At 38.0% G+C, this 17,961-nt stretch overlaps 1 protein-coding gene across 4 annotated transcripts in view; it reads left to right on the top strand.

Annotated features, from left to right (window-relative positions):
* MME (membrane metalloendopeptidase) overlaps positions 1 to 17,655 on the top strand; it is a 384,364-nt gene extending 366,709 nt beyond the window's left edge. For all 4 annotated transcript variants that reach the window (XM_086944118.1, XM_086944117.1, XM_086944116.1 and 1 more), the window contains exons 21-23: positions 1,385 to 1,480; positions 7,769 to 7,845; positions 15,610 to 17,655. In XM_086944118.1, the coding sequence (XP_086800244.1) occupies positions 1,385 to 1,480; positions 7,769 to 7,845; positions 15,610 to 15,709 (273 nt within the window). In that variant the 3' untranslated portion in view covers positions 15,710 to 17,655. The remainder of the gene's footprint in view (positions 1 to 1,384; positions 1,481 to 7,768; positions 7,846 to 15,609) is intronic.
* Positions 17,656 to 17,961: the final 306 nt, after the last annotated feature.

Raw genomic sequence — 17,961 nt, 5'->3', positions numbered from 1 at the left:
CTTCTGCTTACTGCGAGCAGACTTTCTGTTTGCTCCCATTTGGTGAGAGATTTGAAAATGCTCCAGTCATATGGGAACAAACTCATGTTTCCCTACTCCAGCCGGTGTGAACAAGAAAACCACTGTGCCCTGGGAATGGACTCCCTGGGACACAGCATGTGACCTGGCCTGGGAGGTTGGGGTTCACAGGCCATTAAAGGCTCAGGTGGGGACTGTGTGGACCCCTCCCCATAATAAATACTTTTGACCCCACGGGGTGGGCATCCCCAGAGCTGAACACAGCTCAGGGAGGTGGGCCATTTCCCCCCACCCCCAAGCATTTAATTTGCATCATCGGGGAAGTGGTTTGTGTGCCCACCCTCCCCTTATTAAAGGCATGGGACCCCGGGGAATAAGGTCCCCGCTTCCAAATACAGCCCAGGGAGGCTGCGTACCCCCTCCCTAAAATAATTAATTGAGTTCTGGGAATAGGGTCCCCAGGGACGAAAACAACTCAGGGATGGGGTGGGGATATATATCCAAGCAACTTCTCTACTTCACATAAAGGAACAACACCCATGCTAATAGTGCTATTAAAGCGAAATGTGACTTATTTAGCCCGGTCCATTCTTGCTGCTTAAAAAACAATTGGTTGTAATACCACCTCTGACCCATGACCAAGGTGAGGCTTCCCCGAAACGTATCAGGAGTCTTTGTTTTTAAATAAATCGCTTTTCACTTCAGTAGCACTATTACCATTTGTGCCTTTCATTTACATATGTCCATATGGTTTTTGTAGAAACCACTTTACCAACTGTTGAGATAATGTCCATGCTATAGACAGTTTGCCAAGTTAGGAAAAGCTTGCTATAACCTATCTGCGAGTTATCATTACAACACTGAGAATAAGTGACTTTAATGTGAGATATGATGTTTCAAGTTCTGCCCATACAAAGTCACCAGTATTGGTGAACTGTTCCTATCCTGTACTCCAAATAAATTGTTAATTAGTAGAAAACAGTTCACCCAATCATGCACACTTTAAAAATTATAAAAAATAATGAGGACCTGCTTGACCCAGATTGAATGCCGCACACCACTCCAGCAGGAGCATCTCAGTGTATTCTTTCCTTTAGATCTCATCAGATATGTTGTATGGCAATTTAAGACACCACTGGGGTTCACCTTTAAGGCTGCACCATTGTTTTTAGTAGCCTGTTATAATGGTTAGGTTATACATAAGGCAATAGTGATCTAATATGTATGGCCTGAAAATAGGGTTAACGTAACAGATTCTGCCTCAAAGCACGGGTCAAAATCCATGTCTCTGTTCTGTTGAAGTTCATTTTGGAAAAATATCTGTAGCTCACATTTTAAATGAGAATGTTTTCTTTATATAATCCAGGCCTACCAGAATTATGTCCGGAATAATGGAAATGAAAAACTACTTCCTGGCATTGATCTGGACCACAACCAGTTATTCTTCCTGAATTTTGCACAGGTACAGCACTATACATTATGGTATAACTTCTAAACCGATAAGAATGATTTCTGTTTGGAGTGTAATTCAGTGTAGCGGGAGCTATGGGGTACCAGCAAAAAGCAACGGCTACATTTTCTTTCTGGTGTTCACATGATTATTAAAAGCTATATAACTGTAACTTAATTCTGTGTTAAATCTTTAGCCTACGTACACTTAAAAACATATACAATTCTTCAAGTTTTTAAAGATGTGGTATAGTGTTAAGCATATTTTTGAATGATAGGGGTGAGTTAGTTGGCTATTTAATCACTTTTAATCAAGGATACTGGAAACTCCTCAATTCAGTCTTGTATCAAATGGTGAAAATTGCATAAGATTTGTATTTCTGCAATTTATTCGTCATAAATTATGCAAATGTCAGACATGTGAAAGTACAAATAAAAACAATATACCTGCCATGATGATGTAATGGTAGGCAACTACAAGTGGGCATGCACCAGGCAATGAAGTCCAGTACACTGTAAGTAGTGTAAAAAAATCCTTTATTTCAACTTCGGAGTCTGACTAATGTCTTGACGGTTCGCAACATGCAGGCTTTATTATGCCTTTAATAACTCCAAGGGCTTCCAGCCCAATACACTGGAGAAAATTCTAAAATTTCTAAATGGAAAATTCCTAATGGGACAGTTCACTCTTGGATATCATTTGATAACCCTATAAGCCATGATGAAGGTTCCCTCAAGGGAATAAAACACCTTGGCGGAGCGCTGCTCACCTATATGAAATAACACAATTTGAAATAAAGGATTTTTTGACACTACTTACAGTCTACTGGACTTCATTTCCTGGCACCCCCCCACTTGTAGTAATCTGTTTGGATCTACGGCACGGAGGCACCATGCAATGGCTGGCGCTGGGGAGTGTTGCACAGGACCAGGATTTGATGGAAGTAGCGTGAGGTGTAGAGCTAGGAGTCCGCTGTTGAGATTGTGGACATGAACGACTGACAAAATATCGAAGGTCACAATATCGACCTACTAAAAATATGACTGCAAAAATATCGTAGACAAAAATATCAACATCCTATCAACATTATGGTAAGTACTAAAATATCGGAAAAAAATATTGAGGTCAAAAATATCATTGTTAAAAACATCGTTTTTTATTTAAGTTAAAAAAATGTAAAAAAAGTTAATAATACATATAATGAAAATAAACAGTTTACATTTTTTGAAATGCTTACAAATTATAAGTAATGTATATATAATTAAAAAATACATTAAACATATAATATATAATATATATACTTATTAGTATGTTTTAATATTTATTTTAATAATTTATACATTGTTTATTTTAATTTTATAAATTATAACTACATCTATACACACAAAACAATAATATAAATAAAAATTTAATAAATATATGTAACAAATTAAAAACATATTTTTTGTATCTTTTTAAAATTAATTATACACTACATTAGCTAAAATAATATAAAAAATATTAGATGGCGGAGGAAATTAAATTACTATTCCAACTCCAGTGAGTGCAACAGTAGGGAAAGTGTTGAATAGCGTAGGGGTAAAAATGACTATTCCAACTCCAGTGAGTGCAACAGTAGGGAAAATGTTGAATAGCCTAGGGGTAAAAATTACTATTCCCACTCCAGTGAGTGCAACAGTAGGGAAATTGTTGGACAGCGTAGGGGTTACAATGACTATTCCCATTCCAGTGAGTGCAACAGTAGGCAAAGTGTTGGATAGCATAGGGGTTCTAATTACTATTCCCACTCCAGTGAGTGCAACAGTAGGGAACGTGTTGGATAGTGCTGGGGTAAGAATTACAATTCCCACTCCAGTGAGTGCAACAGTAGGGAAAGTGTTGGATAGCGGAGGGGTAAAAATTACTATTCCCACTCCAGTGAATGCAACAGTAGGTAAAGTGTTGGATAGCGGAGGGGTAAAAATTACTATTCCCACTTCTGTGAGTGCAACACTAGGGAAAGTGTTGGATAGCGGAGGGGTAAAAATTACTATTCCCACTCCTGTGAGTGTAACAGTGTGAAAAATGTAGGATGACATTGGGGTTAAATTAACATACTTATCAGTTAAATAAGTTTTATAAAATAAATAACACAATAATAATAATTTAACAAAAAATAATTATTAAATACCTTGTAAATTAAAATATTATTTACTTAAATACCATTGAATTACTTTACACCCTATTCCCTTATAAACACACAACGCACTACACATAAGAGTAACACAATTAATGTAATTATCGAATTAATGAATCAATAAAAATTAATGATCAATTTATAATTATTTGACAATAAATTAATTAACAATAACAATGAATACAAATTAATAATAAAGTAATTATTAATAATATAATTTAAAATTAACCAATTATTAAAAACCAATTACCAATTAATAATTACCAATAAAGTAATATTCATTAACATTAAAAACATAATAATTCATTATTTATATTTAAATTACTACCCACCCTATTCCCCTATAAACCCACAACCGACTATTCATTAAAAATAACATAATTAATTTGATTATCAATTAATCAGTTAATTAAAAAAATAATCACCAATTAATATTTAATGTATAATTAACTAATTAACAAAAACAATAAATACCAATTAATATAAATGAATTCTAATAATATAATTATAAATTAACCAATTAATACAAATTAATTACTAAATTAATAATTAATTAACAACAAATTAACTATCAATAACAATAAATAAAAATATATTAATTAATTAATTATAATTACATTAATTCCCACCCTATCCCCCTATGAACCCACAACCCGCTCTGATACTAAAACGCAAAATGTATTTTTTTTTAAATTACTATTTTATAAACATTAAAAACATATATTTAAAAATAATAAAAAACAATAAAAAAATGTTAAACGTACATATAAAATACATACTAAAATACATAACACTAAAAAAATTCGATATTATTTACCATTATATTTTTGCTAACGATACTATTTACTTCGATATTACTTACCTTGATATTAAACAAATTCAATATTACTTACCTTGCAGTCAATATTCTGGTCAACGATATTCTTGACTTTAATATTCTATCTCTACGATATAAAAAAATTGAGATTAGTGTAGGTCGATATTAAAAATTCGATATTTTGACTGTTCACCTGTGGACATATATGTAATGGTAGGCAGTTTGCTTCAGTGCTTAATTTGAGCCAGTGGTTTTCTGTGCTCGGCACGCCACTTAGTTGTCAACACTGGCACTTATGACAGTCTGCCATATGGTGGTGCTCTCTGTCTAACTTGGAGATGATCACAAAATCAGTTATTTCAATATACATTCAAAATGACTAATACCTACTGCCCAAGCCATTCTTATAGTGTTGGAGGCCTGGAATAGTCTGAATTGTCACGGTGTGATGGTAAGTAGTTGTGATGGTTGTGTCATTAGCGGTGCTATCAAGGGAAGTGGGTGATGCAAGTTGGAGTGGCCTCCTGACAAGGTACCTGCACTTACTTTTTTTAACAAGTTAAGCACTGCCTTATGCCTTATAACTTTTCACCTCAAACACTCTTAAAAGGAAGCTCTTTATGGTGCACTTGAATAACTTCCTATTGGTGTTGAAGAAATATGATGGTGTAATGAAATGAATGAACTTAACTAAATATTCCTCAAACTAGCCATATAGTCCCTCGAAATTCATACTTGGCACTGCAAGCCATCAGCAATTCTGTAAGCTTTACGTTCTACTGTTCGCAGCAAGAACTAAATTAATCCATATTCAGGTTCCTTGCAAGGCTACATGAACTAGGGATCACGTGCACAGTAAGTGACCTAGATGGGAAAGTGAGATGCCAAGTATTCCTGCTTGATGTGATATAATTGAATGCCGATATAATTGCCTTCTTTATAGTGTCATACAACCTAGAGCTTAAAAGTGTGCCAGGCCAAATGACCAGGAGGAAGTGTTCCTTCCTTACTTCAGCTTACAAAAGTCCTTGCTGTGTGCTTTATATCATCTTTCATGAACTCTATCTGTCTGAAGTTATTTAAGTTGTGTTCCTGTTTTAGTACCCATGATTTCAATTAAAGCTGTCTTTTTTATCTCCAACCCTAGTAGTGTAGATGGTCATTCATCCATTATTCTTGACTTTTTCCCTCCTTTCCTGGCTATCCTATTTCATGATCACTTGTTCAGAAAACACTCTCTCTTCTGGAATATGCTCAGTGCTGCTTCTATGGAAAACGCCTGACATATGTAAATGTTCTGATTCATATACATTTGTGCTCACTATTCCCATCATATGTTTTTGAGATATCTCATCATGTGCTCTGAACATTTCTGTGGCATTGTTTAGGGGCTAGATTATTTATCAATGCCTAATTGTATTGGGTGATGAACCACTAGTGGTTTCCATATCTATTCCTCTCCTTCTAGATATTTCTAGGAACTTTTTTGTAATCTGCCATTTTTGCCAAGTTGACTGTCCTTAAAACCAGTACAAAAGTCAATGAATGGCCAGTCACATTGTAAGTGTATTTTCTACACATGTAAACTAGCTACAGCATTGCATGACATGACGTGTCAGTCGTCATGGGCCGTGAATAACTTTCATACCACATTGTTTGTACTTTTAAGATGGCTGCCATGCGGCATCACTCCATGTTACATCATGTCATGTTTCATCAATCAATTTGGTGGCCATCTTGGAAAGAAAATACAAATGGCCTCCTGCGATGTTGGTTCTATCATTACTGGCAACCGACATTAGTAAGGTCAATAGTAATGAACCTCAGACAGTGGCGGGCATTGATGGGCAGACGAGGGCAGCAGAATGTGTTGAGAATATGGGAGATAAATGCGGGGGTAAGAGAGAGAGTGGCAGAGAAGGTAAGAAATCCCCCTTTGAACACAATCCTGTTTTCTAATGTAAAAATTCAACTTTTACTCTTTCTGTGACTTCAGAAAGATACTTAATCCTCACAAGCGTTTTTCAGACGTAGGTTGTACCACGGTGCAGGTCATTGACCACTGGTGGAAGCATGTCATGGAGTGAACATTTCGCTGTATACAAAGGCATGGAATGCACCACGTCCATACAAAATCCATCCGATGTTTCTCTAGCATTGGGAATGCAACATTTTAATTAAACTCGCAAAATATACAAAATGTCTGAATTTCCTGTTAGGTGAAATTCATACTGGTCAGAGAAAAAATAACACTATTTGCAAAACTATTCACACCTTTGGGGCATTTAAACCCATCTAAAGCTTGAAATTAGTACTATTAAAATATATATATATTGATGGTCTTCCCCTAAATTTAGTGGACATGATCAGTAACGGTACCAGTAGGGGCATAAATATCTCAGCATTCGTCTGTAGTTTTGATCACTTCAGCAGTGAACGTCTGCTTCCTTCAGCATTGGATGTGCTGAGATCCGAATCAATCAGTGGGGAAGCTAATTGTTCTATGTCAGGTGCTGACTGGCAGTCTGAAATTGACAATCTGTCTCTTAATAAAAACATATCAGATGTTGAACTGTTGAGTACAATTAGCACCGCATTCCTACATTGCATCCCAAAGACACCCAATAGGATAAAAAAGGAAACGTGCATCAAAATGTTATATCGTTGCACAGAAAATGTGCAACGATATAAAATTACATCAAATGCTGCGAAATTCACTTATCTTGCATGGAAAGTGGACTCAAGGGTACATTATGTGTTCATAAGTCTTCGGAATCCAAGCTGCCAACCAGAAAGACGTTCAATGCAAAAATGCCTGCCACAAGTAGTATTCTCCTATAAGCAGTCTCCCAAGTGCAAACATGATTTGAAATTTCGTGGCTGTATAACCTGGCAAAAGTTGGTAAAATGTGCACAGTGAAAAATGTTGAAAGCTCAGAAAATTCATGCGCATAATCATTTTGCTATGACGTAGATATGCCATATAAAATCGAGAATTAGTTCACATTAATTTTTAATATGGTTATTCCATAAATGTTCACTTCAAACACATTCCGATTAAAAAAAATACTTATATTTATTTGTGCCTGTACATGATGCGGTACACATTTTAACTGAGTTACAAAGGGTTGGACATTCGGTTCATTCACACATTTTTTTTAATGTAATATGGTAGGAGGGATTTCGATGATTGTCAGAATTTCTCGGAGTTTACAGAACAAGTCATAACAATAGCAGAAGGCCTGTTGGGAGCACACTGATTAGTGATGTCCACTGCCCCTGTAATGATTCACTCTTCATACTCTAGATATGGTGCGGAACATACAGGCCGGAGTATGCTGTGAATTCCATCAAAACAGATGTGCACAGTCCAGGAGAATTCAGGTCAGTGAGAAATATCATATTGTTGTATTTCTGTGGAATTCATCAGTGCCAGCAAAATGCAGACCATGTAGAAAAAAACAAGGTTAAACTCAAGTGTGCGATGCCTTTATGTGACAAATTACTGCATGTATGTTGTGAGTTTGGTAGTTTTAAATGGTATTCTCCTATTGTGCTTTAGGGTGGACTCTGTCTATCTGCCTTTACAACTGCTGGCAGTGGTTGTACTCTTACCTTTGAGCATTTGCTTGCCTGAAATATTGGGAGAAATTGCATTTATCCCCTACTGCCAATTTTGTTCGAACTCTTGTATTTGTTGCTAGCTGTTAGTGGTGAATAGAAATGTTTCTAGTTGGTTGGTTCAGCTTCAGGAAATGCTTAGCATCCAGGTCTGGCAGAGGTGCAGTTAGCATTTGAAGAATTGGATGGCTAGAGCAGAGGAACATCTCAAGTAGATTTCTGCGTTGTTGGTATGTTGGTGAATGTTGGTGCTGTTATCGGGAAGTAGGATATCAAGAAGCTGTACGGATCATTGGGTGATGCCTGGGTGTGAGGATTTGTGCAGAAGATAGAAAATATTAAAGAAGACATGCAGATAGTGGTAGATATTGGAGTGGCCATCTTAAGAAGGACTGCTGCAAACTCATTCATCAAACTTTGTTAGCGTCCTATTTCAGACTCCAAGTTAAGCACAAATATCACATTGACCCATTGTATTTCCCCACATAAATCCCCCCAGGTATTGCTGGGGAAAATTCCACGAGTAAATAAAAGTTTAATTCCATATAATTATTCTTTCTAACCTTCAAATCTCAGAACTATTATTGACTTTGCCTGAGCATGAAATGCAAAGAGCAGGATCTTTGTTTCCTTTAGATGAGTTTACCTCCTTATGTTTCTGACAAGGTCAGAATGAAGAGCATATGTATGTTTCCTCAGGTTTGCTTCTTATTAGTAAGAAATATGGGAAAGTATTTCCCAGCATGACATGAGGGTCGATTCCGATTCGCGAAAAACCGCTCCGAATAGCCGCTCGGAGCGTTATTCCCATACGAATTGTACCCTGCAACGTCCCCCGTACGTACGACAAAGTATGATTCGTACCAGGAGTCGTACTCCGTATAAGTCGTACAAGACACCGTACGACTCTAATCTCCGTACGATTCTCCCTCGGAACTCGCTGTACGCGGCATCTGTACGGTTCGCAGCTGGTTTTTACGACCCAGCAAGTACGATACGTGTCGGGTACGCACCGTACGACTCTTTTTCTACGGGAGCTGAAAACAGCCGTAAAATCAGAGTTCACGCCGAAACAGGTACGGAATGGCCCCCCCGGGTACGGTGCATACCCCCCATGATCGCAGGGGTATGCACTGTACCCCTGCGATCACTGGGTGTACAAGCCGTACCCCCATTGTACGATCGGTGTACGAGCCGTACCCCCATTGTACGATCGGTGTACGTGCCGTACCCCCATTGTGAGGCATGGATTGATTTCTATGGCACATCAGGACACCGTAAGTGCAAAGAGTAGACCCAGACATGTGTCCTGTGTTCACTTTGTCACTGGAACCAAGCTGCCTCAGGCTGAACATGTCCAATAGGTTGAAACCTTCCTTGGGTTACTTGTGTTCCTGGATTGGCAGTTTTGGCTGGCTTGTTCCTAATGGACCAAGGCTGATTTTCATGTGGCTGGCACTAATTTCATGTGGCATGGTGGGCAAGAAATGATGAACTGGTATGCGGCCCCGAGAAATTAGCAGTGGCTGAGGTTTATTCAAATATTCCATCCATCTTTTTTTTTATTCCTGGGTTTTGATTGCTTTAATTTAAAATAGAGGACACAGAGACATGCCTTCTTTCAATAATTTAAAAGAAACAGCCACTAGGAAGATTCTCTCTATCCAAATTAAACAAAATCAGCTCCCTCTTCTGAGGAGACCCTTAACAATTACGAGTCAAAAAACATCAACATCTCCTTTCATGTTTTTGTTAAAAATGCCCCTCTGTGCTATAAATTGCCTTCAAATTCGAACAGGGAGTCAAAACTAAATAGCAGCCTTCATTTTTGGATTACAGATTAAAAGTGGGGTGAAACAAACAACAACAACATTATTTTGTTTTCCTATTACGCCATGTTCTAGAAACTGGTGGTCCAAACAATGCCTTGTTTTTCATATTTCATCATATCATTTGATTGGTTGATTTTCACATGTGGCATTTGTAAAACAAATCCCACTATGTTGAGCACAGCTTCATAAATGCTGAAGGACCTCTATCAATATTATGAAATACAGTTTTTTAAAAAAAGGTATTGAATTATAACGGATTTGGGGAGTCTTCCCCCAAACGTTTTGCCTGCCTACATCCTGGTTTTGCTGTATTTTTTGTAGGCCTTAGGACTCTGAGCACTTTACCACTGCTGACCAGTGCTAAAGTGCATGTGCTTCTCCCCTAAACATGCTGACATTGAGGTATTCCCAATTGACATATTCATTTTGTTCGTAAGTCCCTTGTAAAGTGGTATACCATATACCTAGGGCATGTAGTCTAAATGCTAAAAGTGGGCCTACAGTTTTTGTTGTGCCACCCACTAAAGAAACCTTTTAAACCCATCTCAGGCCTTCTATTGCAAGGCCTGTGTGTGCAGTTTGCTGCCACCTCGACTTATACTTTGAAACCACTTGCCAAGCCTTGCAATCCTCTTTTTTTTACACATGCATCTTCTTTAGGTAGGCCTTAGTTAGCCCTAAGGACAGGGTGCTGTGTAAGTGAAAGGTAGGATATGTACTGGTAGGTTTTGCATGTCCTAGCAGTGACAAATAGCCATATTCATTTGTCACTACTGTGAGACCTACTACTTTCATAGACTAGCATTGGGAATTACGTAAAACAATTTAAAGCTGTAATTCCTCATCAAAAGGGAGTAGCTGCATCATGTTTTATCTCTTTGGAATGGTATTGATAAATCCTCCTTAATGGTAAAGTTGAGTTTAAAATGACTATTTTAAAGATTACACTTTTAGAAAGTAGGCATTTTTCTGCTCTTCTATATGTGTCTTGCAGCCTATCTCCAGTACACGTGTGGGGTAGGTGACAGCTTCACTTTATGTATTCCCTCTAGACAGCAACAAACACAAAAAGGGTGGGTGTGCAGCGAACACATCTGCATTCATCTGCATTCTGATTGCCCTTCCTGGGCAGGAAGAGAGAGAGGGAGCTGGCACTTACACCTGAATAGGCACGGTCTTGTTTGTCACAAAAAAGGGCTGATTACCCCCTACTGATAATCCGGAGCCAGGGCTGGGAAGAAAGGGGGACTTGTGCACATCAAGGTTTTGCTTTACCATCGCCCGCACTTCAAAGGCCAACTTGGTATTTCTACTTGGCATCTGACTCTACCAAGACAGTACACTACTGACATGTGATGAACACTGCCAGGAGTAAAGACTGCTGTGCTAGAAGGATGCCACTCTGCTTGACTGCTGCTCCAGAAGAATTGCTGCTTTGCTGTGCTGCCCTGCTGCCTTCTGATCTCCACCCTTCTGAGGACAAGGACTGGACCCATCTCACTTGAACCCAGAGTGACTCCAAGGGCTTTCCTGTTTGCCCCCTGTTCTGAGCTCTAAGGGCCATCAAAGACTTCTTTCAACTCTGCAAAAGCACCTGGAATATGCCATCTGTAAGTACTGTCCTACGAGTGGTGCCAATCCCGTCCTGGGCCCTTGAAAGGTTATTTCTGCTGTCCAGAACCATCAAAATCGATACAGTGATGACTTTGCGCCAATCGGAACTGACAAATTGCCCTTCGATGCCAGTGCAGAAACCGATCAACGACATTGCTTCGACAGACTGTGCAGTTCGATGACAATGGAGAGTGCCGCTCAACAACGACGCTGTGCCTGCATCATAAAGGGTTTCCCCGACAAAGCATTTATCGCCTGCGCGGATCGGAATTGACTCATCGAGTCTTCAATGTAGGTTGCTCCATCCAAGGTACTTTTCCAGCAGGACCTACGTGACTCCAGTAGTCGGCCTTCCCTCCATTACAGTCGGCATGAAATTTGGATTTACCCTGGTTCAGTGCGACCTGAAGAAATGCCTAAGAGCGATTTGCTTCTGAGCACAATTTTTCAATGTATTCTTTAAAAATCCAAAATTATGGTTCTCTTTAATGGATGTTTGAGGTTTTGGTCTTGTTTTACTCCTAAAAATGAAATCTATTTTACTAATCCTATATGGAGTATTTTGGTGGTGTTTTCATTGTGATACTGTGTGTATGTGTGTGTTTCACAAATACTTTACACATTGCCTCTTTAGATAGGCCTAACTGCTCTGTGCTAAGCTATCAGAGGGTCATCTCAGGTTATCTTTTAGTGTGATCTAGCTTACCCTGAGTAGAGTGGTGGTTTCTGCTTGGACAGGGTGCATACCTCTGCCAATTAGAAACCACATTTCTAATAGAAATCTAAAAGTCCAGCTCATCCATTTACTGCCTCGCCTTTTTTGGCTTTTGAGATTTTTTTTATATGGACCACTAATAGCCTTCAGCACATGATTGTGTTGACTGTAGAGTACTGAGGCTGATCGAATCTAGAGACCCAAGTTCACTTAGCTATTTCCCCAAGATAACTGAGAGACAAGGAAGCAAAAACTACTTTGTACATCAAGCCATGTTTCAGACAATCCTGCCATGATAAAAATGTTAGCTGTGAAGGTATATAAGAAATACTGAATACATGCAGGCTTCAGCAAATTTCTGAGGCAGAAAATGTAAAAACACTGCTAAGCGTTGAGGTTTACAACTCAGGAAGACTTTGGAAAATAGCCACTGCAATTTACAAAATGAACACTGAAAACAAGTGCTGATAATCAAATTACTGAAAACCATAAAGGAGTTATGCCCAGGGAACATTAGAAAGAAGGGTGATATTACTGCAGAAGGCTTGTGAGAATCACACAGATGCACACTGACAACAGGAGTGAACAATTTAGCAATTGCCATTTAGAGTACCAGGCATATTAAGCACTCTGTGGATCATTTACTGTTTACCCGGTGTCTGTTCATTCCAAATTTGTAGAAGAGGTTCTGATTGCTGCACCTTGTGATCCCAACAGCCTATTGAGAATTATTTTACCGAGGGTAGTCTCACCAAGGCAGAAGGATCGCTTTTGGCTAAAATATAATGCCAGTCATAATAGCCTGTCACAATTGTATTATGTGTTTGTAAACACCCCCTCAAAGCAGAGAATATGTTTTTGAAAAAAATATATAATAATAATGACTCTTATAGGGATTTTACCCCCTGTCCCTCGGGGCCATTAATGATTTGTAGTGTTCAGGTAGGTAAAATATATGTCACCAGACCACCAAAGATAGAATTATTTGTTGCCAGAGGTCTTGTGGTAGATGGGTCGCATGTCAGATGTTTCTGACAGTGGAGTCACCTGAGGCCTATAGGAAACGTGGTGATTGCCCACCTCAAAAGTGATGGCATGACAGAGGTGAAAACTACCCATTACGTTAGGCATTATAATCTTTTTTGTTTTGCCAAAAGATTAGAACAGGGCCTGCATGTTTCTCTGTTTTATCTGATTCATCCAGACAATTTTACTCAAAATTTAACAGAGAATATGCTGGGTGGGGCATTTATAGGAGTAAAGCATGATTGCCAGGTCAGCAGTCTGTAAATCCCTTTGCTTCCAAAGACCTAACGTTAATCTAGGGTTTTGCAATGTAATCAAATTATTTGTGTAAGTTACAACCTGTGTTACAGGATTCACTATTTTCAGATTTTGCTTTGAGTCTTTGTATTTCATTAGTGTGAGTGAATTGTATTCACTGTTTGTTCTTCAGTAGATTTGCCAACATGTACAAATTGAGTACAATTTATTTTATAATAAATATTGTCTCTTTTCTCTAATCAGTCACTCTGTGTGGGAAATTAGGCTCTAAATGTGAGAGGTGGAACGCTTACCAACATTGGGAAGCACACTCAGGTTAGGTCACAACTGAATTTCAAGAGAATCTCTGCTTAATCCTGGTGGAAATGGAAGAAACAGCAGTACGTTCAATAGAAAACTTTAGGTTACTTTTAGGCAGTAACAAATACTTTTAAAGTCAAGAATACAACATAGGTAAAATCCCTGCACCGAGATATAAAAATGTAATACCATCCCATTAGAATTGGGTGGAAAGATCTGGGAACACACTGACTATATGTTTTTTTAGGTTTTCGAGGCAAAAAGCACCAAAAAACACGAAGCACCAATTCAAAGTTTCCTCTTTGTGATTAACCAGGACATTGGAACTGTTTCAGCTGACCATAGTGGAGTGGAGGTCAGTTAAGCCAAACAGGGTACATAGTCAAAGCTTTTACCTTCTTATTTAGTCGGTTTTATTATGCTCCAAATCCTCCACTGGAGCAAGGCAAGTAGCTGACGAAAGCGAAGTACATTGAAGTCAGATTTGTTGTCATCAAGATCCCATCAAAAAAGCCTCAGTTTTGGCACCAAGCCTATGAGGGGGGCAAAGCAGGATTTCATAACTGTCAAATTTCCTTTGCCACCAGTGTAGATTGGCTGCCTAGCACTGTTTGAGGTTTACTTTCAGATTTAGTCTTTTTATCCGTTCTATAAATTCTCCAGCAGGGAAAGATATGAAGCAGTATCTCAATAGGTTCCACAAGAACAGATACATTCACTGCCAGGTCCAGTTCAAGCTTTTTTATTTACAGCAGGGTCCTGCCAACAGTGGTCTGCTTGTTTTTCTTGGAGTGAGGAGTCCTTTGGCTTTTTGTCCATGTAGGTGAATGCCAACCACTAGCCCCTTGGCAAGCGGTTCCAGACTCTATGTGCCAGGCAGCATAATCTTTCTTGAAGATATTTCTTCCAGTATGTAAAATTCTTCTGAGGAAGTATTGGTGAGCAGACTGTTTTAGCCTGTGCTATAACCAGTTACCCACTGCCAACTCAGGCTACTTTCCTGCAGAATTTACATCTCACTTTTCAGTAATTCATCTTTCAGACTTCTTGTAAACTCTTCTAGGAAGGTAAGGTGTCCTCAGGCAGCACATTACCATGCATCACATTACCACAAATACCTTCTTAATAGCATGCCACTAATTTCCCCTACGCTGTAGCCATCTATTAATGAATACTACCGGTTGTTCCTGTCCTGGGAAGCACCTTCCCTCTGCCATGCTCAAAGGCATCTGTTTGCACCACAAACTCCTTTCTGCCCATTTTTTGTGTTCACTCTACCACACAATATCAGTAATACAAAAATATGAGTTTTCCAACAAAGAGGAGAGGAACATATACAGCCATTAATAGTGGTTGCTTGTAGGAAACCAACCAATTAGCACCAGTCCCTCACAATCTCACAGAGACACACAGGACCACAACACCTTTCTGATTAGTTACTCTGCTCCATGTCGTCACTAAGCTTAAAGTAAGAGACAAAGCCACAGCTACTTTACTTTCATTGTAAGCCTTGTCAAAGGTTGAGCCAGTGCCACCATACATAACAGATGCTTATACGTGGTCCAGTTCTCTTAATTTTTTTAATTGAGGTGCCCTAAAATGTGGTTTATTCCCCCACTTTATACATTACATATCCAGAAATACAAATATGTTTAAATATTGTTACTTAGTCGACAGGTATTTTGTTATTTGTGTTGGTCATATTGTTCCATTTATTAAATATGTTATTTCCAAAATAATTAATCCTCTGATGTTACAATTTAATCTGATTTTTCTCTATAGGGTTCTGGGATCATTGCAGAATTTTGAAGAGTTTGCAAATGCCTTCTCATGTCCAAGCAATGCATACATGAACCCTTCCAAAAAGTGTCGTGTCTGGTAAGCAGTGAAGAAAAGACTTACGCCTGAAGCCAAGAATGTCACTCTAACTAAAATAATCATAATGTGGCAATACCAGCTACAAGGTTGACTCCCAATTTGTTGCCAGAATTTAAAACATTCCTCAGCAAGCAGAAAAGATAATCTTAGAGTTGGCCTCAGTTGCTTTTTTCATTGGACAAATGGAAGGCCTGACACACCAAAGACTTTCTACAAGGAATTCTTATGCTTCTTGTTTTCTTGAAGGAGAGGGATGAGAAGAAGTGTTTGTGGAAACTGATACCTCATTGAAGAAAATAGTTTCTGGGAATTTGAAAGACGTGAAGATTCAGATACCTTGAACAAAAATTTGCTGCAAATCTCATAGTTATCCAAAGTATTAGTAGAGTGCTTTTAGTCACTGATATATAACTTGACTTCAAGATTTATATTTCTAGACCAGTAATTTGTGATACAATGATGAAGAAATAAGTTTGTTCATGGAAGTAGGAAGAGCAGATGTAATTGCAAAAAGGATATAAGATGATTTGCCGGAATGGAGAAGAAAAGCTCATCAATGGATTCGTTAAAATGTGCCATTATGTTTGGACCATGCGTGTAATAAAATACTGCTTTGGCTCTTGCTCATAGTGGGGTGCTAAATTCAGAGGTCATAGCTCTCTGCTGTAATAACTTCACTGTATTCAGGATGTGTAGTATGATCCCTGGATATAGAGTTCCACGAAAAATATGCTGAAATAGATGAGTACAGCAGATGCAAATACCTCACCTGCTAGGTTTGACACATTTTGTTTCACTTCTTTCACTTCAGTCGTAAGTTGTGTATAGTAATTTAGTGTTGTTATGATAACCAAATATTGCATATTTTCTACCACAACCGCAATACTGTAAGGCACTGATTTTGAGTGGGACTGAAGGCGTATGGTATTTACTGCACCTTGTATGTATGATGCTGTCAGGTGTGGTGTTAATTGGGTGCAGTAAATATATCTGTTCTGTGTTTTCCTTTGGTAAATTTGAGGTATGCGCATTTATAGGTATTTACCGACCTAGTTGGAACCATAGCCTATGTTCGCTCATCTGTTTTGGTAATCAGCTGGCTTGTGGAGAACACTCATAATCAAAACTAAACCCAGCTCACACTCATCAACAGTAAATCATGAATGCTACTCTCCAATGATTACCTGCATAATCCTTCTGAATATAATGCAAATTAATTTCATTTCGTTGAATAATTAATTCTGTGCAATACAATTGACAGAAATTGTATATTCTGGTATACGTTTTGTTAACTAATATTCTCAAACAAATAATTTTATAAAAAAATATTCTATGTTTCAGACATTTGACAAAAATACCAAAAGTTTAAATAACTTATAAATAGCCCTATATATTCATGTAACAAATTGCTCTCAGGATTTATGAAATATACATGTTTAAAATGGGCTTTCCAAAGTAAAAATCATATTGTTATTTTATTCATATTTACAGCAAATAAATGTGATATATGTTATCAGTGACTGCATAGAATTGAGGAAAATCATTCTCAATCTACTAAATTTCACTTGTTAGTCATTAAGATGGTTCTTCCAACATACCATATTTTACTTTGTTAATCATTATGACGCCTCTTCCAACATATCTGTGAAGTACTGTACTACAACCTTTTAGAGAAAGTTATTGATTTCTACTGGCTCAAAAAGGAGCTAAAAGTGCTAAGATTCTTCTGTCAAACTAATCTCATTACTATTTGATGTACTATCAATGATGAAGGTTTAAGGTTGATTGCTCAAGTTAAAGAGTAAACCGCAGAGATTCCCCTTTTCCACTAACCATTATAGTCTTTATTGTTTGTAGCCATATCCTTTCATGAATTATATTCTTAGGCACAGTTAGAAACAGGCATGAGAAGAAAAACTGGTTCAAATAAAAAAGACCTTCCTCAAAAAAGGAGCAATGGTGTTTTTTTTTTCCAGTCTTGATTTACCACGGTGTCTCTTAGTAAGCAAACCCAATGAAATATTGTGGTTTAAAACCACCTTGGGGAGAATATGTTGATATTTAAACCAGACATCACGTGTTGTCAATTGGCATTTAATAATAATTCAGGGCCTTGATTACACCCTTCCAAACAATGCCTCTAGATGAGGTTGTTTCCCTATATTTATGTCAGAAAGCAGAAGATCAGGTTTCTGGAGCTTCTTAAGGGGTCCTCGATAGAAACTGTGATAGAAGAAATAGGACTCAGATAAACTA

Source organism: Lissotriton vulgaris, chromosome 11, assembly GCF_964263255.1.
Source record: "Lissotriton vulgaris chromosome 11, aLisVul1.2, whole genome shotgun sequence".
Lineage (NCBI taxonomy): Eukaryota > Metazoa > Chordata > Amphibia > Caudata > Salamandridae > Lissotriton > Lissotriton vulgaris.
Note: the sequence above shows the minus strand (reverse complement) of the source record. Positions and strands in the feature narration are given on the sequence as shown.